The 23,441-nt window shown below is 40.3% G+C and overlaps 2 protein-coding genes across 23 annotated transcripts in view; one reads left to right on the top strand and one right to left on the bottom strand.

Moving 5' to 3' along the window:
* Positions 1-4,304, top strand: part of PCM1 (pericentriolar material 1) — a 120,682-nt gene extending 116,378 nt beyond the window's left edge. For 12 of the 22 annotated variants that reach the window (XM_027772340.1, XM_027772338.1, XM_027772337.1 and 9 more), the window contains 4 exons: positions 131-390; positions 2,106-2,198; positions 2,289-2,403; positions 3,292-4,304. In XM_027772340.1, the coding sequence (XP_027628141.1) occupies positions 131-390; positions 2,106-2,198; positions 2,289-2,403; positions 3,292-3,317 (494 nt within the window). In that variant the 3' untranslated portion in view covers positions 3,318-4,304. The remainder of the gene's footprint in view (positions 1-130; positions 391-2,105; positions 2,199-2,288; positions 2,404-3,291) is intronic. The other 10 variants (XM_027772348.1, XM_027772347.1, XM_027772342.1 and 7 more) reach the window with 1 other exon arrangement.
* A 17,445-nt stretch (positions 4,305-21,749) lies between these two features.
* Positions 21,750-23,441, bottom strand: part of ASAH1 (N-acylsphingosine amidohydrolase 1) — a 40,087-nt gene continuing 38,395 nt past the window's right edge. Inside the window, exon 14 of the mRNA XM_006149685.3 lies at positions 21,750-22,774. Coding sequence (XP_006149747.1) covers positions 22,685-22,774 — 90 coding nt within the window. The 3' untranslated portion in view covers positions 21,750-22,684. The remainder of the gene's footprint in view (positions 22,775-23,441) is intronic.

Raw genomic sequence — 23,441 nt, 5'->3', positions numbered from 1 at the left:
AGTTGCCTTTTCTTTGGGGAATTAAATGCCAGATTACTTTCATTCATACCTGTTTTCTTTTCTTGGTGTAATAGTAAGCAAAATTTAAGAACTGTCACATAACACTGACATGATCTTCTTTTAATGACAGATGACCAAGATAGCTCTCCTGTGAAACCCTGTTACCTCAATATCGTTGAAAATGAGGAACCTTTAAATACTGCTGTCCATAAGGATTCGCTTACTACTGCTGATTCATCTAAACAGCCTAATAACCCTTTGCCGTTACCTTTAACCGAAATTGAAACCTTAGTGCCTAGAGTCAAAGAAGTCAAATCTACTCAGGAAACTCCTGAAAGCTCTCTGGCTGGAAGTCCTGATACTGAATCTCCAGTATTAGTGAATGACTATGTATGTATTGTTTATATTTCAGGATATTTTGCTTTTCATTTCTGTGCATATTTCTTTACTTTCAAGTTAACATTTCAGCATGTAACCGAAGCTCCACTTTGTGTTTAGGTTTAGAGTCTGTCAGAATGTCTTTATTTCTTATTTTAAACTCGAGCAGAAGGATAATAAGTAGTGGGTTAAGATGACCATCTCAAAACATAAAGGCTATTCTAAAAACATAAAGGCTATTCTTTTTATAGTTTTGAGAACCAAAGAGATGAATTGTAGGTGGCAACTTAGAATTCTTTTCAAGTTTAGATCTGAAGTGATAATGATAAATGAATCATTATTAAGCTCTTTCACTACCCATTCTTGACTCTCAATTATTTAGAATACTCCATGAATATTTGATAAACCTAAAGATGAATTTTGGGATGCAAAATAAAGCAGTTTGACAGTAATAGATTCTTTACCTCTAAACAGTGAGCAACAGGAAAATCTACTAGGAAATCTGTACTTAGGATAGTAAGTAGGTAAGTTCAGTTTCACTCAGGACCTTTGTTTCCATGAAATTTTATAGCAAGTGAATTAACTTTTTGGATCCCTGTGGTATGTATATTTTATATACTTACGTTCTCTTAACCAGTAAAAATGAAGGGATTTATAACAGTATTTGAACCAAACAAGTACTTTCAGGTCTAAGTAATATGCTTCATTTTTTAAAAATTAATAGAGATTTTCTTCTTTAAAGACATATTTACAGTTATATAATTTCTCAGGAAGGGACTTATCATATTTGAAAAATAGTAAAATAGCAACTCTTTTAACTTTTGTTTGCTTTCCTAACATAAAATGATACATTTAAAACTCTAAAAATTACCCATTAGACTTACCATTTGATCTGTGCTTAGAGTTGCCACAGAAAATATTTGATTGAACTTGAGTCAAAGTTAGCCTAGAGGATCTGAATCAGAATCTGCATTGAAGGCATAGGTTTGTACTGAAGGTTTTGTACAGCGAAGTAAAATGGTCAAACTGTGAGCTATGAAGGTTAACCTGGCGACTTTGGATAAGAGACATTGTCAAGGACGCTGTATTGGGAGGCTCTGTTATCACAGAAGTATGAGGAGCTAATTGAACACACGGTGGGCGAGAAATGTTTCAAGATAGAATAACCTAAGTTTCTAACGGGGTAATTAATTGATAGAATAATAATACTATTAGGAATCAGAACAAAGAACTGGAAGGAAAAAAATAACTCAAGTTTAAGAAAAACAGTTTGAGACAGTCACTGAGTTACTAAATTCATACCTCCTCTAATTGAGCCTCAACAGAATATTATATTGAAAATTTTGAGACTTTACTTACATTTTGCTAGGCGATTCTGACACATTCTGTTAACGTATTTATGAAGCAGAGGTTGTTTTTCAAATTATTTTAGCCTTTGGTATATCTACTAGTTTTCCTTCCTTCAACCTGTATAAACTGGTTCTTTTTTTAAATAAAATAGGAACAAAAAAGCTCAACAGTATGTTCAGAGCTGCAGGTGAGTAGCCTCTCTCATGAACTCTAGGTTTCCAGTGTATTCATAGAGCTGATGATAGAAGAGAACCAAACGCGGAATTACCATTTATACTTGCATATAAGAATCTACTTCATTTTTTGGCACGGATGACTTGGGCTTAGATCTAGAGATAGAAATCTGTTTTTTTCATAAATATGATTTAATCTTATAGGAAGCAGAATCTGGTAACATAAGTCAAAAGTCTGACGAAGAAGACTTCGTGAAAGTTGAAGATTTACCACTTAAATTGACAATATATTCAGAGGTATTTTACTCTCTTTAATTAAACTTGTCTTTATATAACATATTCTGTTAAGATGAAAAATTAATTATATCTTGAATTTTTATTACACAGGCAGATCTAAGGAAGAAAATGGTAGAAGAAGAACAGAAAAACCATTTATCTGGTGAAATATGTGAAATGCAGACTGAAGAATTAGCTGGAAATTCTCAGGCACTAAAAGAACCTGGTAAGAGTTATCGGTTTTAATCTTAACCATATTGATAATTTCTGAATTTTAATATTACCAATTATTTGTTTGTTTTTCCTGGAAATGGGATGATGAAAAGGTAGACCATTCAGGTAGCAAACATCAGTTAATTTCCCAGTTTCCAGCCCATTCTTCTTGGTAGAATACAGTTTCTCTCTCAGCCGCAAGGTGGCTCTGGGCTGTAACTTCAGCTTCCTGCACTCTTCTGGTTGCCTCATCTGCTTGAACATTCGGTAATTTGTTGATATCTCTTGTTCTTTTTTTCTCTCATAAGCACCTTTCCCCTCTCTAGATTTACTTTTTTTTATAATTCTTTTTTTTTTTCTAGTGGGTTTTGTTGTTGTTGTTGTTGGTTTTTTATTTATTTATTTTTAAGTGAGACTGGCAGCACCTGCTCAGTCTTCCAGGTGAAACAGAAGCTTTACCTGTTCTTTTTCACTGTGTGTTATCAGGGAATATCACACTAAATTAAGATTTTCTTTATAATAACTTTGTATTAAAAGTAAAGCTTTAAGGACCAGCAGTTAGCGTAATGGCTATGTCACTGAACTTCCACGTAGTCGACTGTGGTTCAGACCCAGTGGCTTAAAACTCACGCCGGGCGCGTGTGCGTGCGTGCCCAAGATCCCGAGAGAAGAACAGAGAAGGGATTGCAGCGTGACCATCCCCCTGGGGGGGTGATTTCTCACTTTCTGTCTCTGTCTGTCTGGTGAGCGCATGTGCCCTTTAGCATTTAAAAAAAAAAAAAAAAACTCTCAAAAAAAAAGTAAAGCTTTAATAGAGGAGAACAGTATTAAAAGTACATTGTAGTTAGTAATGTCTTAAGTAAGTAATTTATAAAGCCTTAATTATGATTTTGTTTTTCAGAAACAGTGGGAGCCCAAAGTATATGAGATGTCTTCAGAGGCTCACTGAATTCTCCCTTTCCATAGTCAGTGCATATATGAAAATGATACTAAATAAACATCTGTTTTGATCTGTATAAAAATGTAAATTAGTTTGACACTGCGTTTTTGATAGGTGTGCTCATTTCTGCCCATGGCAGTTTAAGACATCAGAAACTAAATTCTGGACAGATTGAAGCCTTGATAAACTGTTTTTGTTTTTGTTTTTCTCTATATCTTTTTTGGTCTTGAATTTTTTTTTCCCATTGTGATGTTTGGTAACATTAAATTTAAAATGTAGTTTTAAATAAAGTTTGGACTTACGTGTAAAGTTTTTTTTTTTTTTTTAATTATGTTGAATTCTGTATAGCAAGTTACTGTTCTATCTCATTTTAGGCAGTTCAGAGATGAGCAATGGTGAAGAGTTAGAGAAACATGTTCTTTATTTTGTGAAGCCTGGCCCTTAGGCCAGTCTTGAACATCATGCCAGTGCTGCTGCTGCTCGGTCTAGTGTTCTTGTACATACCTGCAGGTCCTACTGCTAGGCAAGAGTAGGGCAGGTCATATAGGTGTCCAGGATACCTGTGAATTTATCTCAGAATATATATTATCAGTCTATTCAAATTGGATTAATAAACTAAGTTTAGAACATATGTCCTTAGTACTTAGCACTTACATAATTATCTATTAGATAAATATTTTACAGAATTTCAAATCCTATGTATATTGCCTCAGTCTAAAAATAAAAATTAAACTCTATATAATTAGAGAGTATTTCTGCACAGATAAGTAACATTGTGATTAATTTAAATGACATACTAAACTCTTTCAGGTAGGGACAAATAGAGCTAAATTTAATTTATGTAGGATGCATTGATTCTGTATGCCTTCAGACAGCTTGCCTCTCCAGGTGGTAATTTAAGACCAAAGCACAGCAGCTACTTTTGTGTGTAGGGGAGAGAAGCAGGTTTGAAGGGAAGGGCCACTACTTCATCACTAAGTAAGTCAACTTTTAAAAGGCAATTTACCTTTTTATTTTAAACTTGCCATATAACCATTAGGACCTCACAGAACCAACTAACAATTAACCTTATAGAGTCTTACTTGAGTAAAGTATGAAGACTTAGTTTCATATCCTCTTTTAAATTGGTTAACAGTTGACTGAATTGTCTATAAGAACTTGGTTGCTATTCCTTTGAAATTTTTTATTTGCTTGATATCTTAGTCCAATCAGGGAGGATTTCCCTCTGAGGACATTCACTACATTGCTATTTAAATTATGTAAAACATGTATCTCCAACTTGAATAAAATCTATTCAAACTACCAGTCTGAAATCAGAAGTTCTTACCCAGATTGCCTGACTTCAGGGCAAATGGAACAATAAGTTATAGTGATATGTATACTCGTTTTATATATTTTCTAGACACTAAGCAAGAAGGGGGGAAAACTTCATTTCGGTACTCAGACCAAGCCTTATACATTGTGGCTGTCTCTCTCTCTGTCTCTCTCTCTTTCTGTCTGCATGGGTATTAAATAACTACAGTGAAAGAATTGTTTTGTCTTAGTTTTTATTATGATACCTATGAAACTCTTCAAACTTGTTTATTTGACCTTTGTAAGCTGCTGTTACCTAGTCTGTTGTTTTCCTATGTTAGTAGATAATTTGGTTTTAAAATACCTGGGGCTTGAGAATAGATGATAACCTGTTAAAATGTTTTCCCTAGTAACTGTTGCTGAAGGGTAAAGCATTAAATATTCTTCTCTTCATTTTTAAGTTAAAATTTTATTTAGAGATAGAAGGAGAAAATGAGTGGGATAGAACCCTATACAGGTTGACATGATGCCTAAAATAATGAGCTAGCCAGACTGTAGAAGTACTCTTTGTATTTTGTAACATTCACTTTGGGTAAATGCTTTTTCACTATTAATAAATGTATATCCTACCTACAACCCTGAGTTGCATTTTCATTTAAATTGACATGCTCATTTATGCTTCAGAATTGATTTCACAGTCATGGCTTATTTGACGGCCTTAAGTTAAAAAAAAAAAAAATCAAGACATTAACAGCTAGTGATATCGGCTAGCTAGATTTATTCAAGGTGAGACAATTTTTTTTTTACAGTAAATAAGTTCCAGTCATTCTTTGCTATATTTATAAAAGTATTATTCTTTTTTTAAAGAGTTTTTTGTCTTAGGGTGTGTGCACTTGCAGGAGTGAGAGAGAGACCGAGACAGTGAGAGGGAAAGTGAGAAATCAACTCCCCAGGAGGGATGGCCATTCTGCAATTCTTTCTCTTCCTGGGATCTTGAGCATGCATGTACATGTGCCACTGTGATTTTCAAGCCACTGGGTCAACCACGGTCGACTACGTGGGAATCCAGCAACATAGCCATTACGCTAACTGCTGGTTCCCTGCCACTGTGATTTTCAAGCCACTGGGTCCAGGACTCAAACCACAGTTGCCCATGTGAGAATTGAGTGACATAACTACTACATCATCTGCTGGCCCCTTAAATAATGTTCTAATATAAATTTAGATATAGTATAATAGAATGTTGCCCTAGGAGGAACTCAAAACAAGACTTAAAAGGAAGAATGTTATGGTACTCACAGGTCTGAGAGAGAGGTTACCACACGTCATAGGTGAAAACACCAGATTTTCATCAGGTGGCAGAAGACAGACAAAGAGCCCAGCTGAGGCTTTGAGTTTTCTAAGACAGAGTTAATGTTTTAAGATTGTCTAGTTTGATAACTCTGGTAGGCTTTAGACTCCATGAGTGGTACCTTGCCCTGAGATGATTTGGGTCAGAGGAAATACTGCTTTGTGTTTGAGAGTAAGATAAGGAGGTGGTTGGAGTTGTAGTCTAAACTTGGCATTGCTTGCTTTGTATGCGGAAGACTTGCCCAAAGAGAGAGCTAGCCTACAGAGGTCCCTGACCAGCAAGCTTTTTTTTTTTTTTCAGTAATGAATCATTTCATTGAACTTTATTTACTTATTTATTTTAATTTTACCAGAGAGGGACATAGTGAGAGAGAGAGGGACAGAGTGAGAGAGAGAGAGAAAGTGAGAAAGCAAGGCGCCAGGTCTAGGACTCGAACCATGGTCAGCCATGTGAGAGTCCAGCGCCCCCAGTCACCACGCCACCTTCTGGCCCCACCAGCAAGCTGTTTAACTTGTTATAACATCATCAACTACAGAAGTCCTAAAGCATGATTATTATATTACATTTACTTTGTTAGGAACATACCCATATTTACTCAAAAATGCCTGTCTTCTTGCCTAACTTTCATTAATATGAACAGTTTAGCCAGTAAAGGGATATTGGCTCCAGAAGAGCCAGCATTTTCTGTTGTTCTTGTGCAAGTCTAATTGTTACTCTAACATTCTGCCTTTATATATCTCAGGTTCGCTTGTGTCACTGGCTGGCTCAGTTCTGCATACTGCCAGAGGGAAGCTTGGTGACTGCAGGCGTGTATGTGTATTTATAGTTTTGATTATCTTACAAGTTCATTTCATTTTCACATACTTAGAGATATCATTAACAAGAACCAAAAACCAAAAAACTTTGAGCCAGCAATTTAGAGAGCTATTGATTTACTTTTTTTTTTTGTAAGTAACCACAGTTGGGGCCAGCAGGTGGTGTAGTGCTTAAGGTGCAGGACTCACACATGGTCAAGCACAGTTCTTCTAAGGCTTGAAAATCATGCCGGGCATATGTGTGTGTCCAAAATTTCTAGAGGAGAATGAAGGAGAAGGGATTGAAGTGTAGCCATTGCTCTCGGGGAGGGGGTGATTTCTCACTGTGTCTCTGTCTCCACTGAATCCAAGTGCCCTATGGCAAAAACCTTTCAGAAAAAAAGCATTATTATTATTGTTATCCGTGTATGCACTCACTGGAGAGACAGAGAGAAAGAGAAATCACCCCCCGGGGAAAAAAAGCCACTCCTCTCTTCTCTCAGGATCTTGGGCACACATGCACACACGCACACATGCCTGGCATGTTTTTCAAGCTTCCAGGTCTGCAATTCCAACCATGCAGTCGACCTTGTGGGATCCAGCATTACGTTTACATACAACAAAGTCTTCTTTTTCACATACTAAATGTATATCTTACATGAAGACATTTCCTAAAGAAAGCCAGCCTCATGGCTTAGTGGTTAAGTGAGCCAGATTCCATAGATCGGCCACATGGTTTCGAGGTAGGAGATGGGCACACAGGATATAGACCCATGAGATGGAGCCAACTTGAAAAATAGAGTCACTCTTGTCACACTAATAGAGACCATTCACCGCTCTCACTAGAAATCAAATTATTAACTATTGCTGCTTGCTTGCACAGAGAACTGCTTACTGCCTGCTTGAATTAATGACAGCTAAAACTAACATTTTCCGTATCACTGCTACATTCCAAAGAGTCTAGACTCTCTTGATCAAGAGTGCAAGAGAGTAAAGGACCTTTTGTTTTCTTCTTCTTTCTTTTCTATATTTTTTTATATTACATTTAATCACATATATGTTTATGGTATATAATGTTTCTTTTTCCAGCCCCATTCCATTACCATGTATATCAATCGAGACAAAGACATTACTATCCACATCATCACATAGCTTTTCATTTTTTTCCAGATTTTTTTTATTGTTTATTCTCATTATTTTTTTATTTTTTATTTTATTTATTTTTTCTTTTTTTGGAGAGGTTTTTTTTTTTAATTTCTTTTTTGCTATAGGGCGTGTGCGCTCGCCAGAGAGACAGAGAGACAGAAAGCGAGAAATCATCCCCCAGGGGAGATGGCAACATTACAGTCCCTTCTCCATTCTCCTCGGGATCTTGGGCACGCAGGCACATGTGCCAGCGTGAGTTTAAGCCACCAGGTCTGGGAGTCAGACGGCAGTCGACTGCTTGGGAGTCCAGCGACACAGCCATTACACCAACTGCTGGTCCCCTCATTATTTTTTTAAACATTCAATCACTATATATCATTTGGCTTGTAAAGAGAGTTTACCCAACATGAAATGCTTCTCAGACAAGCCCAACTGAGAATACTATACATGTTATCAACAGGTAATAAACCATTTCTGGGTCCCACAAATGTCATGCCTATTTGTTCTCGTGCTAGCCTCTGTGCTCTTCCCTACTCTTCCCCGCCCCTGTTCCACACTGTCTTCAGCATCCATGACTGTCTTCACTGCTTTTATGCCCTCTAATATTTCCATCTCTACCATATTGTGCAGATAGTATATATTAAGAGGATACATACAATTATCTTTGTTTTATAGGCTGGCTTGCTTCACTGAGCAATAAATCTTCCATATTCGACCACTTTCTATCAAATGCCAGGGTCTTGTTTTATATGGATGAATAGTATTCCATAGAGAGTATGTCCCACACTTTTTCGATCCATTCATCTGTTTGTGGACATTTGGGTTGGTGCCATATCTTAGCGGTCATGAATAATGCTTGCAGTAAACATTGATGTGCAAGTACTTCTCCATCTGAGCATTCCTTGTCCTTTGGATAGATACCCAGAAGTGGGATTGCTGGATCAAATGGTAGTTCTATTGAGGGACCTCCATATTATTTTCCAATTTTCATTCTCACCGACTGTAGGAGAGTTCCCCTTTCACCACAACCTTGTCAACACTTACCACTTTGTATTTTTAGTCTTCGCCATTCTGGCAGTGGTTAGGTGGTATCTCATTGTGCTTTTTAATCTGCATCTCCCTTATGATGAGGGATGTTGTGCCTTTCCTCATAATGCTTTCTGGCTGTTCATGTGTCTTCCTTAGAGAGTTTGTTCAGCTCATTTTCCCATCTTTTAATTGGATTCATCTTTTTTTTTTCCAGGTACGCAGCTTGAGTTCCCTCTGTATTCTGGTTATCAGTCCCTTATCTGAGGCATATTTTACAGAAATATTCTCCTATTCTGAGGATTGTTGATTCACACTAATTACTGTGTCTTTTGCTTTGCAGAAACTTCTTAATCTGATATGATCCCATTTGTCTATTTTAGGGATTATTGTCTTTGCTTTGGGAGTCTTACTTAAGAAGTTTTTACCTACCCCAATGTCTCCCAGAGTTTCCCTAGTGTTTTCCAACAGTAGTTTTACAGTTTGAGGTCATAGGTTCAAATTTTTTTGTCTATTTTGAGTTGATTTTTATTAATGGTGAAAGATGGGGATTCATTTTCATCTTTCTGCAGATAGTTAGGATACCCACTTTTTCCAGCACCATTTGCTAAAGAGGTTTTCCTTTCCCCAATGGATTGACTGGTAGCCTTTGTCAAAAATCAGTTGACTGTAAGCTTTGGGTTTATTTCTGGGGTCTGTAGTACATTCTGGGGTCTACCTGTCAGTTTTTGTGCCAATACCATGCTGTTTTGATTATCACCACTTTACAGTATGTTTTGGGGTCAGGAAGTGCTATGCCACCCACTCCACTCTTTTTGTGCAGGATTGCTTTGGCAATACAAGGTCTTTTATGATTCCAGGCAAATTCTATGATTGTCTTTTCTAGATCTGTGAAAAATGTCTCTGGTATTTTGAAATTGTATTATATATGTAGGTTAATTGGGATAGAATTGCCATTTTGATTATATTCTTCTAATCTAGGAACATGGGCTGCCCTTCCATTTTTGTGTCATTTTTAATATCTTTGTTAAGATTTCTGTAGTTTTCTTTGTAAAGGTTTTCGACTTCCTTAGGTTTATCCCTAGGTATCTTATACATTTTGTGGCTATGGTAAAAGGGATTCTTTTCTTCAGCTCTACTTCGTTCAACTTGTTGTTTGTATATAGAAATGCCATAGATTTTTGGGTATTGATTTTTGTATCCTGCCACTTTACTGTGTTCATTGATTACTTTGAGAAGTTTTTTCATGGAAACCTTTGGGTTTTCTAAGTATACCATCATGTCATCTGTTCTTTGCCTATTTGAATGCCTTTTATATTATTCTCTTTTCTGATTGCATTGGGTAAGACTTCAAGCACTATATAAAAAGCAGTGGAGAGGGGCCAGCAGGTGGTATGGTGGTTAAGGGCACTGGAGTTTCACATGGCCATGGCCAACACAGTTCAAGTCTTGGACCTGGCAACTTGTTTTCTCACTTTCACTTTCTCTCTCTCTCTGTTACTCTGTTCCACTCTCATCAAATTTAAAAATAAATAAATAAAGTTAAATAAAAATTATTTTTAAAAAAGCAGTGGAGAAAGTATGCAGTCTAATACCAGTTTTTAGTAGAAAAGCTTTTAGCTTTTCCCCATTTAGTATAATGTTAACTAGGGTTTTCATATATGGCTTTTATTGTGTTGAGAAGTGACCCTTCTGTACCAATCTTGCTGAGAGTCTTAATCATGAAGGAATATTGCATTTTACCAAATGCTTTCTCTGTATCAATTGAAATGATCATATGGTTTTTATCTTTCTTTCTGTTAATGTGGTATATTACATTTATGGTCTTGTGTATGTTGAACCACCCTTGCATCCCTGGAATAAAGCCTACCTGGTCATGATGAATAATCTTTATATGTTGTTGGATATGATTTTCACATATCTTGTTGAGAATTTTCACCTGTATATTCATCAGAGATATTGGTCTGTAGTTTTCCTTTTTTGTCATGTCTTTATATGTTTTGGGAATGAGGATTTCTGATGCAAGGCACCTGATAATATTATATTATTGAACTTATGCAATTAACCATTCTGCCACAAAATAAGAATGCTCATCAGAATTTTCCAGTTGCATAGGGGTCAGGAAGGGAGAAAAGTTTATGTTTCAGTTTTTTAAAAAGGAATGTAACAAATTGCTTAACCTATCAACAACTCAAAAGAAAACAAAAATCCTTAAATCAGGAAGACAAAGCATAGAAGAGTATCAGTAATGTTTTAGTCAAAAGTCTTAGAATTCTATTTCACCAGTTCAGTCTCATGTAATTAATCTCTTTTGTTGAATTTGCAGTGTTACTGTGATCTGATTTTTCTGTTTAAATCCTAAATGTTAACATTCAACGTTATTATTGATATTTCTGAACTTGTCCCTACAATTAAGTTGGCCATTTTCTTGGTCATTTTTTGTTCTTTTATTTCTGTCTCTCTAGTTTTTCCCTGGTATAGCACTCCCTTCAGAACTTCTTGAAGAGCTGTTCTGGAGTTGGTAAATTCAGGTCTTGTTTATCTGAAAATGTTCTGGGCTTTTCTTTCCATCTGAAGGATAATCTTGCCGGATATAGTATTCTTGGCTGAAATTGTATTCACTTAACACTTTGAATATATTTTCCCATTCTTTCCTGGCTTGCATTGTTTCCTACGAGAGGCCCGATGTTAGCCTGATGTGATATCTCCTTTGAAAGTAACTTATCGTATCTCTTTTACCAATTTTACTATCTTGTCTCTGTCTATGGTTTTGGTCAATCTGGCTATGATGTGCCTTGGAGAAGATCTTCTTGGGTTGATTCTATGTGAAGTTCTTTATATTTCTTGGGTCTGGATATTTGAATTCCTCTCTAAGTTTGGAAAGTTTTCATCTAGGATTTCATGGACTAGGTTATCCATGCCCTGATTAGTTTCTTCACCTTCTGGAATACCGATTATCTGGATGTTTCAGACCTTAATGGTACCTAGTATTACTCATATACTATTCTCATTTCTTTGGGCTATTTTCTCAGTCTTTTTGGTGAATTTTTCTAGATCAGAGGTTCTGTCTTCTACATCTGAGATTCGATCTTCTGCATGATCTAATTTTTTTAATACTTTCAAGGGAGATTTTTAATTTCCTGTACTAGAACCTTCTTCTCTAACAATTTTTGATTCTTTTTTATGGTGTGTATTTTCTCTTTCAGCTAATGCAAGAACTTCTTCAACTCTTAGGACTCGTCTTTTTTCTCTTGCATCATCTGGAGTTCATTGTCTCTCTTCTCTTGCATCTCTTTTAGCTTTGTCACTATGAATATTCTAAATTCTTTACCTGACATTTCCACGAGTTCCATTGTACTGTCTGTGGATGATGAAGGGCTGTTATTTTTCTTGGGGGAGAGAGCTTTTCTTGGTTTCTCATATTTCTTGTGCCTCTGCAGTGGTTTCTTGTCATCTGATGGATCATATGTTTCTTCCTATTTTCTTGGAGTTAGTTATGAGTGTTAGAGGTGTGTGGGAGGAGATGACCCTCGGTACCTCCACAGTTCCGTTTTCCTGATGCTCACCAAGTAAACTGCACTTTTGTCAGTGGAACTGGATATTACAAAGACCTCCCAGTTTTTAAAGAACAGTTTCATCTGGGCTGAGCTGTGAGGTTTTGGTGGAGAATTCAGGTGTGGGTGGGAAGAGATGAGCCACGCTCTCTCTGCAGCTTTGTATTTCTTCCTGCTGCTCACTCTGCAGTCTCCCTTCTCTGGTTTTTAGTCATTTGGTGGTGTAGTCACATTTGGCTAATTTGTTGGAGGTGTTTTTGCAATGTAAGTTCGTATGCTTCACTTTACTGTGAGGTACTTCTATGCCAATTTCTCCCCTACTACTGTGTTTTGCAATGTGGTATCTACAGAAAGAGATTTGAGTTCAGATTTATGTTTTTGTTTTGTTTTGTTTTGTTTTTGGAGAGGTTTTTGCTATAGTGTGCATGCACTCACCAGAAAGACAGAGACAGACAGACAGGAAGTGAGAAAATACTCCCCCAGGGGGATGGCCACACTGCAATCCCTTCTCCTCCAGTCTCTTCTCAGGATCTTGGGCATGCACACACATGTGCCCGGCATGAGTTTAATCCACCGGGTCTAGGACTCAAACTGTGGTGGACTACATGGGAGTCCAGCGACATAACCATTACGCCAACTGCTGGTCCTGAGCTCAGATTTATGAAGGTGAGTTTTTCCCTTTCTTAGCAGTTTAGTGGGGGTTGAGGTTTTCTATGAATGACCCTAACAGTATTCAGATGTTTTGCTACTGTGCACCTAGACCTGTCTAGACATTCAGTTGTGGAAGCTGAGAAGCAAAGTGAGAAAGTCAGGTAAAAGAGGAAACAGAGAAAAAGACAAAAAAAAAAATTTTTTTTAAGGCAAATAATGAAAATTATGTGACGTGCTTGTGCACCACGTGAAAGGAGCAGTGCTGGGGCCACCTTAGACATACGTGGATTCTGAAATTAGCAAGGTAAAGGAGAGATCAGAGACCAGGGACAGTATTTACAGATTTTTAAAAATATATTTTTTAAAAAAGGAAAAGTTCGAGACAGGAGACAGAGATCACCCTACCTCACTAGGTGTTGGGCTGGAAGGAGAGGTTGGAGCAGAGGCTCTTCAGTTAAAGGAGCAGGGCCAGGCCCACCTCAGATGTAGATGGATCCTCGCTAGGTGTTGGGCTGGAAGCCAAAACCATCTTTATAAGACTCTACAAGACTAATTCTCTACTTCAACCTCACTTTTCATTTTCCTTCCATTCAACTTGTCACACTGACTGCTCTGCTGTTGAGACATGCCAAGCACCTTCCCATTTCAGGACCTTCGCATTTACTCTTCTCTCTACCTAGAATGTTCTTTCCTCGGTTATTTTTATGGCACAAAATCAGGAAGCTTTTTTTTTTTTAAATGATAGTGCATGCATGCACTTGAGAAAATAAGAGAAACACCCTCAACAGGCATGCCATAGTCCTTTTCCCCAACTCCCCAGTGTGTTTTCAGGCTGACCTGGGGATTAGAATCCACAATCAGCTCTGTGACTTCCAGCACTGCAGTTCCAGCTGACACTGCTGACACCTCCTCTGTGTATCTGTGTTAAAAGTGCAGCTCCCCACAATTCATCTGTACCCTTTTACCCTTGCTCTCAGTATTTATCAGAAATTAACACCAGAGGTAGAGAGCATCTCGAATCTGAAAATCTAAAATGCTCTGAAGTCCAAAACTTTTTGAGCACCACCATGATAGCACAAGCAGGAAATCCCACAAGGGACCTCGTGTGACAGGTCAGTCAGAAATGCTGTGGTACAAGAGCAGCTGCAGTGATGCAAGTGGCAGGGTGCTGCTACAGAAGGCTGGGGCCGCAGGGGAGGGCCCGTGTGTGGGTCCTGGACCGACTTAAACAGGCCAGGCACAGCAGTGCGCGCCTCTAATCCTGATTAACTGGGGGGCTAGGACCCTATCAAGAATACCTATTTCTGGGGCTGGCAGGTGGCATGGTTAAAGGCACTGGATTCCCACATGTCTGACTGCAGTTCGAGTCTTGAACCTGGCAGCTAGCTTTCTCTATTTCTCTCTGGTCAAATTAAAAAAATAATAACAAATAGAAATAAATAATTATTTTAAAAAAGAATACCTATTTTTCCTCTTCCCTCCTATTCTCTATCAATGAAAAAATAAGCTACAATACAAAATATTGTATAAAATTGCTTTCAGTCTATGTGTTTAAAGGTATATATAAAAAATAATGAGTTTCGTGTTTAGGGTCCCATTCCTAAGATACCTCTTTATGTATGTGCAAATGTCCCAAAATAAAAAAAAATCTGAAATCTGGGGGCCAGCAGGTGTCATGGTGGTTAAGGTGCTGGACTCCCACGTGGCTGACCATGGTTCAAGTCCTAGACCTGGCAGCTTGCTTTCTGTTTCCCTCTCTCTCACTCTGGTAGTAAATTTAATAATAATAAATAGAATTAAGTATTTTTTTTAAAAAAAATCTGAAACACTTCTTGTGCTAAGCATCTCAGCTACTCAATCTGTATATACTTGGTCTTACCGTCTGTCTCCCTTCTGTTCCCTGTAACCTTCATAAGGCCAGGAATTTTTTGTTTTGGTCACTGCAATATTTTTATTCTAAGTTTCTTTCATGAAAAAGACAGACATCCATGACTTGGTCTCACCACGCCATGCTCTCCCCACCCCACTCCAGCATTCCAGCTAGCCAGGATCACAGGTACACTCACAAGTATACTGGTACGTCCAGGTCAGCCTGCGTTCTGAATCCGGGCCTTTCCTACATGGCGGCGCCCTCCTCCTTGTGGTACTGTGGCTGGGTCGGTACTTCTGGTCTTCAGAACAGTCACTGGACTGCAGAAAGTATCTATTGAATAAATGGATACATTTTCTATATCTATTGAATGAATGGGTAAATTTTCTGAGTATTCCAAAGATTGGTCCAAGGTCTTCATTATATTTTACTAAAAAAGACGTTTCGTTTAACAAATGGATTCTTCTCTGCTTCAGCAGTTTTGACAAGAACAGTGGAATATTCCCATAATAGTATATTCCAAATAGGTAAGTTTCAGCTGAGAGAAAATGCAAATATTTATGTAGTAATTCCTTTACAAGTTCACTAGTAGGCAGGTTATATTTGTTCATTGTTTTGAACTTAACACAGAATTTAAGAGGCACTGAATTCAATGACGTGACATGTAATGTTTTAAACTAATTACTAGAAAATCTTTCAATAGAAAGTTTTTCTTTTCTTTTTTAGAAGAGATTTTTGCTATAGGGCAAGTGCACTCACCAGATAGAGAGACAGAAAGCAGGAAATCACCCACTGGGAGATGGCCATGCCACAATTCCTTCTCCTCCATTCTCTTGGGATTTGGGGCATGCACACACACACATGCCTGGAGTGAGTTTTAAGCTGCCAGGTCTGAGACTCGGACCATGGTCAACTACATAGGAATCCAGCAACATAACCATTACACCATCTGCTGGTCCTAAGACTTGAGTTTATAATCAATTTTAAGACTACTAAGGGTTTCTGGAAAGAGGCACCCCCTACACACTCCTGTTTCCCACTGAAAGATCCTTTGAAAATTGGTGCCATCTGTAGTTTGGCAATACGTACTAAGATGTTTCAAGATATATTTTTTGACAGAACAATTCAATTTCTGGAAGTTTATCCTAAAGATAAATCATTGTAATAATTTGTTATATACTCTGTGTAATAGTTCTTTGTTATGTCTATTGCCTGTATTTTCTCCTAGTCTGGGCTTGCATTTTCGTTATTGCAGAGATCAGAAGATGTCTTTTTTAGAAGAGATTTTTGCTATAGGGCAAGTGCACTCACCAGATAGAGAGACAGAAAGCAGGAAATCACCCACTGGGAGATGGCCATGCCACAATTCCTTCTCCTCCATTCTCTTGGGATTTGGGGCATGCACACACACACATGCCTGGAGTGAGTTTTAAGCTGCCAGGTCTGAGACTCGGACCATGGTCAACTACATAGGAATCCAGCAACATAACCATTACACCATCTGCTGGTCCTAAGACTTGAGTTTATAATCAATTTTAAGACTACTAAGGGTTTCTGGAAAGAGGCACCCCCTACACACTCCTGTTTCCCACTGAAAGATCCTTTGAAAATTGGTGCCATCTGTAGTTTGGCAATACGTACTAAGATGTTTCAAGATATATTTTTTGACAGAACAATTCAATTTCTGGAAGTTTATCCTAAAGATAAATCATTGTAATAATTTGTTATATACTCTGTGTAATAGTTCTTTGTTATGTCTATTGCCTGTATTTTCTCCTAGTCTGGGCTTGCATTTTCGTTATTGCAGAGATCAGAAGATGTTCATTATATTGATATATAGCTTTTTTTAATGAGAGAGAGGGAGAAAGAGAAGGGTAGGCATCGACAGGTTTTCACCATGCCCAGTCCTCCTGCCCCAGGCTCTCAGTTAGCTCGGATTACAGGCCTGTGCCACCACACCCAGCTTGCTTTAGCTTAGCATGCTGAGGCCACGTAGGAGGCCTGTGTTCGACTCCCAGCCTACCCTAAAAGCCAAGCATGATGGTATACAACAGTAGTCCCAGCTACTTGGGAGCCTGAGGTAGGAGGATGGTTGTATAGCGATATCCTGTCTAAAAATTAAGAAAAAGAAAGATTAATGTCTGCCTTTTTTCGTGTCTGCCTTTTCCAATGCTGTATCCCCAGCACCCCAACACACAAGTGTGTTTGGGGAGGTCCTGGGACATGAACTGCGTGGGTCCAGTTTGTTATTGCTGCACCACCACCTGGCCCTCTAGGTGATTTACTTTTTTTTAAAAGAATTATTTTATTTAACTTTATTTATTATTATTATCATTATTATTTTCCAGTTTGATGAGAAAGAGACAGAAAGAGAGGAAGTGAGAAAGCAAGCCACCAGGTCCGAGACTTGAACCGTGGTCGGCCATGTTGGAATCCAGCACCTTTAACCACCATGCTACTTGCCGACCCGTGGTTTACTTTGATTTTTTTTTTTTGGAGAGGTTTTTGCTATAGGGCACGTGCGCTCGCCAGACAGACAGAGACAGACAGAGAGACAGAAAGCGAGAAATCACCCCCCACAGGGGATGGTCACGCCACAATCCTTTCTCCTCCATTCTCCTCTCGGGATCTTGGGCACGCACGCACACGCGCCCGGCGTGAGTTTTAAGCCACCGGGTCCTTAAGCCACTGGGTCCGGGACGCGAACCGCAGTCGACTACGTGGGAGTCCAGCGACATAGTCATCACGCTAACTGCTGGTTCCCTACTTTGATTGATTGATTGATTGATTTTGTTCCCTCTTCATGATGAGCCATGTTTTCTTTCTTCTTTGCATGCCTGGTAATTTTTTACTGGGTGCCAGACATTCTGTGTTTTACCTTATTGGATACTGGGTATTTTTCTATTCCTGTAAATAGTCTTGTGCTTTGTTCTGGGGTGCAGTTAATTACTTGAAAACAAGTTAATCTTGTCAGGTCTTTTTTTTTATACATTGTTAGGCAAGATCAGAACAATGTTTAGCCTATGACTAATATTGTTCCACTACTGAGACAGAGCTCTTCTTAGTACTCTCCAGGCAGTAAGCTGGGGCCACTCTGGGGCTCACTTAATCCCCATTTTTCAGATGTCTATCTAATGGTTTACAACTTCATTGCACATAATCTGCCTGGTTTTCCTATTGTATCAGGTGGAAGAGTGAATCTGGTTCCTGTTGTTTCAGCTTGCCCTGTGGCCTAAATTGTGATATTTTCCTGCCAATATTTATTTTGTTAAGTGAGTAAGTGGGAAATTGCATCTGTTTCTTCACTGAGTGGCAAGAAGGAGCAGGGATCTAGAGAAAGTCTGACCTGCTTATACTTAGGATAAGATTCTCACCATGATAAGAGCACTTCCTGGAGTGCTTCTGGGCAAGGAGAACATCCAAGGCAGAGCATGACACGAAGAATCATTTGCAGAACCCAAGTCTGACTGAAGTCAGTGGGTCACCTGCTTCTGAGCAGTAACGTCAGAAAGGGCATCGCGGAAGGACAAGGTGAATTTTTTTCTTAATCCTATGCTGGAATAAGTTGTCTCGAAGCCACTGGAATTTAGTGACCCAACAACCACAAGAGTGAATGTTAAGTAATTTTATATTTCTAAACTGATTTGATTGACAAAATGTCAGCTATAGATTCTTGGACACCTCTTTTGGCCTCTCTGGCTTCATATTACCAAAAGCACTTTACAACTCATAGTTCAAAGTGGTTACACTGTGTCATGCCTCTATGATCCATACACTTTTTCTCTATCAGTAAAGCCGTTTCCTTCCTTCATCCAAATAACTACTCATTCTTTTTTATTATTATTATTGTATTTAAATTTATTTATTTATTTAAATTTTGATGAGAGAGAGAAAGGAAGCCGCCAGGTCCAGGACTTGAACCGTGGGCAGCCATGTGGGAGTCCAGCACTCCTAACCACCATGCTACCTGTTTATTTATTTGTTAGGTTTTTTAACTACAAGTTCTTTTATACCTTCAGTCACGTTATTTAGCTTGCAAAGTGAATATTCCAACATGTGTACATTGCTCCCCAGTCCAGTTGATAATACTATAAAATTATCTTCAACAGATAATACCCCATTTCTTTGTCCCATTAATGCTAAGCCTCTCTATTTTTCTCCTTAACATCCTTCCTCAGATTCTACTCCTTCACCACCCTCTTCCCACACTATATCTGGTATTCACAACCATTTACTGTGTTTCTATATCCTTTAGCCTTTCAGTTTTGGTCATAGAGTGGGGACACTTGGTATATATTAAGTGGAGACATACAATGTCTCTCCTTCATAGCATGGCTTGCTTCACTCAGCAGTAAATCTTCCATATTCATCCACTTTCTGTCAAATTCCAGGGTCTTGTTTTTTATGGCATAGTAGTATTCCATAGAGCATATGTGCCACAGTTTTTCAATCCATCTCTTCGTGGGCATTTGGTTGGTTCCATGTCTTAGCATTTGTGAATAATGCCGCAATAAACATCAATGTGCAAGCACTTTTTCGATTAAGAATTCTTCTGTCCTTTGGGGGTGGGATTGCTGGATCATATGGAAGTTCTATTTGTAGATTTTTGAGGAATCTCCAAATTGTTTTCCACAGTGGCTGTGCCAATTTACATTCCCACCAGCAGTGTAAAAGAGTTCCCCTTTCACCACACCCCTGCCAGCACGTATCATTTTTTGTTTTGTTTTTTTTAGTCTTAGCCATTCTGACTGGAGTTAGGTTCCACTTTTTTGTGTCATTTTCAATTTCTATTTGTAGCTTCTTGTAGTTTTCCTTGTGGAGGTCTTTAACTTCTTTGGTTGATTTATTCCAAAGTATCTTATACTTTTTGTTGCTATCAGAAATGGAATTACTTTTTTTTTGGAGAGGTTTTCGCTATAGGGTGCATGCGCTCGCCAGACAGACAGAGATAGAGACAGAAAGCGAGAAATCATCCCACAGAGGGGATGGTCACGCCGCAATCTCTTCTCCTCCATTCTCCTCTCAGGATCTTGGGCACGCATGCACATGTGCCCGGCGTGAGTTTTAAGCTACCGGGCCCAGGACGCGCACCGCGGTCAACTATGTGGGAGTCCAGGGACATAGCCATTACACTAACTGCTGGTTCCCTGGAATTACTTTTTTCAGTTCTACCTCAGTCTGACTGAGTTGACCCAGGCCCTTTCTGGTCAGCATGTTCAGGAATTTGTACTAACTTGCTGCATGTCTTACCACCACCTCCACCCGCCCCAGCCTAGTGAGAGCGTGGGGGGAGGCGGTCTACCCCTGTGTGCTGCAGCCTGCTCTCCCAGGAGCCCCAAAGGAGGCTGGTGTTGTGAGAGGTGGCTGGGCTGCTGGGCCAGTGGTTTGCATGCCTAGGACCCTGCCCTGCTGCCCCCAGGGCTGAGAGATCCTCTCTCCACCCAGGCATGGCACTGTTGAATGGTAAAGGCGGCCAGCTCCATGGGACAGTGGTAACACACTGGTCAAGAGAAGCCGAATCCCACATGGCAACCATGGTTGGAATCCCCAGCCCAGTCAGCCTGCAACACATGGGCACAAGCATGAGTGCCCAGGATCTGCCAGGCTAGAGGGCTGGAGGAAGGGGCTGCAGTGCCCAGACCCTATGGAGGGTGCTCACCTCTCTCCATGTGCTCACGGGGGTTCTATCATAAACAAGGGGAAAACTCTGTGTGTGTGCACGTGCGTGTGATCTGAATGGCGAAGGGTCTGACTCTGCTTGTGAGATAACAAGCTAGCGTGCCAGTCTGGAGGGTGCTGGCCAGCATCTGGGTTAGCAGCGCAGGACTGTGTCAGCCCGGCACACCGTGGGCTTCAGGTTGGCATCCACTCCTCGGCTCCCAAATCCTCCACAGAGGGAACGTGGAACAGCCCGGTGGACACGGCGTGCGCTGCACGTTCTGTATCCCGGCCAAGGAACCCAGCTCAGGAAACGCCCAGACTTGGGAGGGTCTGCTCTGCTAACCTGGCCCACCTCTGCCCTCCTCCTAGACAAGCATTCTTGGAAAGCTAAGTCTGGGAAAACGGGGCGTAGCTGTGCAGAAATGCCAGAGGGACTTGCCCAGTGCACAGCAGTATCCCCGTGCTACCTGCTGGGAAATGCGTCCCCAGGATAAGGGGAGGGTACAGAAGAAGGCCTGCTGCATCGGCTGGGGGCCCTCCAACCCCGCCACCCCATCGGTCTGGTCATGCCAGTGGCGGAGGCCAGCCCCACACTTGAGCTGGCGACAGGGTATGCGCACTCAGTGCATCGTGCCACAGCTGTCACACAGCTCACATGACCAGCGTCCACATTCACTCAGTGAGCCACTCTCCCCCTCGCTCTGGGGACTGACTAGTAATGGCCGCTCAAGCGTCTCCATCCAGTCGTTTACAGAATTGTAAGGACTGCCCATATTTGCGGTGGGCCCTGGGTCACAGCTGTAAAGGATGGAGGTTTTCTAACTTGGGCTCTCCACAGCAGCTCAGGCCGACTGAGAGGGCGGTGAAGACAGGCGACCTGTGGGTTGTACTACGGACTAAGAGGCATAGGGATTAGTCAGTAGCGTGCCCGTTCGGTCATGTTTAATAACCCGCTTACGTAACCCTTGTTATTTAACCCATATGTTACCTTCGGCTTGTGTTTCTCGATAAACCCCCACCTTCACACCACTCCATAGGTGCACACCCAACCATTGCATGACAGCCAACCCACACTGCTTGTATGGCTGTTTATTGAGTGTCAGGAACACGACTGGCATTATACTAAGTGCAGTGGGCACAGCCCTGCACAGGGACATACACTGCTGTTAGCCACGGAAGCAGAGAGGTTAACAGGTTCTATTAGCATTTCTCATAAACAGGTTGATTTCTGAAAATCATTTCTCATAACCGTGCTAAGAGCTTTAAAAAAAAAATACACGTCGATCAGGACAGATTAAAAACCCAGTTATTAGAATTTAAGATAATGAGTTTACCTCTTATTTTGCACAAATCTTTGACATGCTCATTTACTAGTCCACAGACCCTGGGACTCCATTTTTGAAGTTAGCAACTTCCTGGGGTCACCGGGAGGTAGAGTAATCATGAAAAAGGAAATGCTTCTGTGCTCTGTACCCTTGCACAGAGATGACTTCATGGACCCCGGAAGGACTGCGTACAGAGTCGAAGGCCCATTTAAAGAAACACACAGCCCTCGGTCAGTGTGAAATATCCTGCTGTCACTAACAGCACAATGTTCATGGCGGTCAGAGCCAGGAGGAAAACACCGCGGCACAGAAGATGTCCCCATCTAGATCCAAGTGAAAGCCGGAATCACACGGGTTACTGTTACTCCTTCCACACAGACGACCTCGTTCTATGCTCAGAGACCCTCTACCATTTCCAGGCAGGGGGATCCCCGATGTTTACTGCCTGTCCCATCCCTAGAAGTCACAGTGAAAGGAAACCCAGCAAGCTCCAGACGATGTCGCCTCCCTTGAAAGAGTGGACCGCAGAGAAGTGGCTGTGAGGGAACACAGGCCGTGCGCTGTAAACCGGGAAACCCTGCCCTGAGTCCGGTGGACCAACGCGGATCAGGCGAGGCTGCTGGCCGGCCACACGCGAGGCCTGTGCTCCAGTCTGTGTGTGCGCTCCGCAGGCCACAGCGTGCTCACCAACCTATACACGGCTCGGGGCAGTCCCGCAGGTACGCTTCATACTGGCCTTTGGTAACATCCATCAAGGTTGTGAACACGGTGAGCTGAAAGAGACGTTTTTGGTTTAAGGATGTTTTCCATTCTGAGATGTTCTGACACATGGTAGCATGTCTAATGTTGGTAGGATTTGCTTTAGGAGGTTACTTGATACAGAATAATTAACATATAATGCTATCATTATATGTTAATACTATAATAATAAAACATTAGTTCCAGCCAATGCTGTGGTAGGTGAGGTAGGTGACTTCGTGGTTTGAGTCCTGGACCTGGTGGCTGGAAAATCACGCGGTATGTGTGCCCGAGAGACAGGTCACAGCATAGCCAGCCCCCAGGATGTGCTTTCTCACTTTCCTTCGCTCTCTCTCGCTCTCTCTCTCTCTCTCTCTGACAAGCGCATGTGCCCTATAGCAAAAAATTTTTTAAATATGTAATGGGGACCAGAAAGTGCCATGGTGGTTGGGGCGCTGGATTCCCACGTGGCCGACCATGGATTGAGTCCCTGACCTGGTAGCTTGCTTTCTTACTTTCCCTCTCTCTCTCTGCTGAGCATGTGTGCCCTGCAGCAAATAAAAAAATAATAATAAAAAAATTAAATGAGTAATTCTTTTAAAAATATGTAATGCATATATTAACATACAATATATTAACATCATGTAATATTAAATAATGTATATTTTATAACTCAATAATGATAGAGCAACTGGCTTCAGC

The sequence above is a fragment of the Tupaia chinensis genome, unplaced genomic scaffold, assembly GCF_000334495.1.
Source record: "Tupaia chinensis unplaced genomic scaffold, TupChi_1.0 Scaffold000271_1, whole genome shotgun sequence".
In the NCBI taxonomy this organism is placed as follows: Eukaryota; Metazoa; Chordata; class Mammalia; order Scandentia; family Tupaiidae; genus Tupaia; species Tupaia belangeri.
Note: the sequence above shows the minus strand (reverse complement) of the source record. Positions and strands in the feature narration are given on the sequence as shown.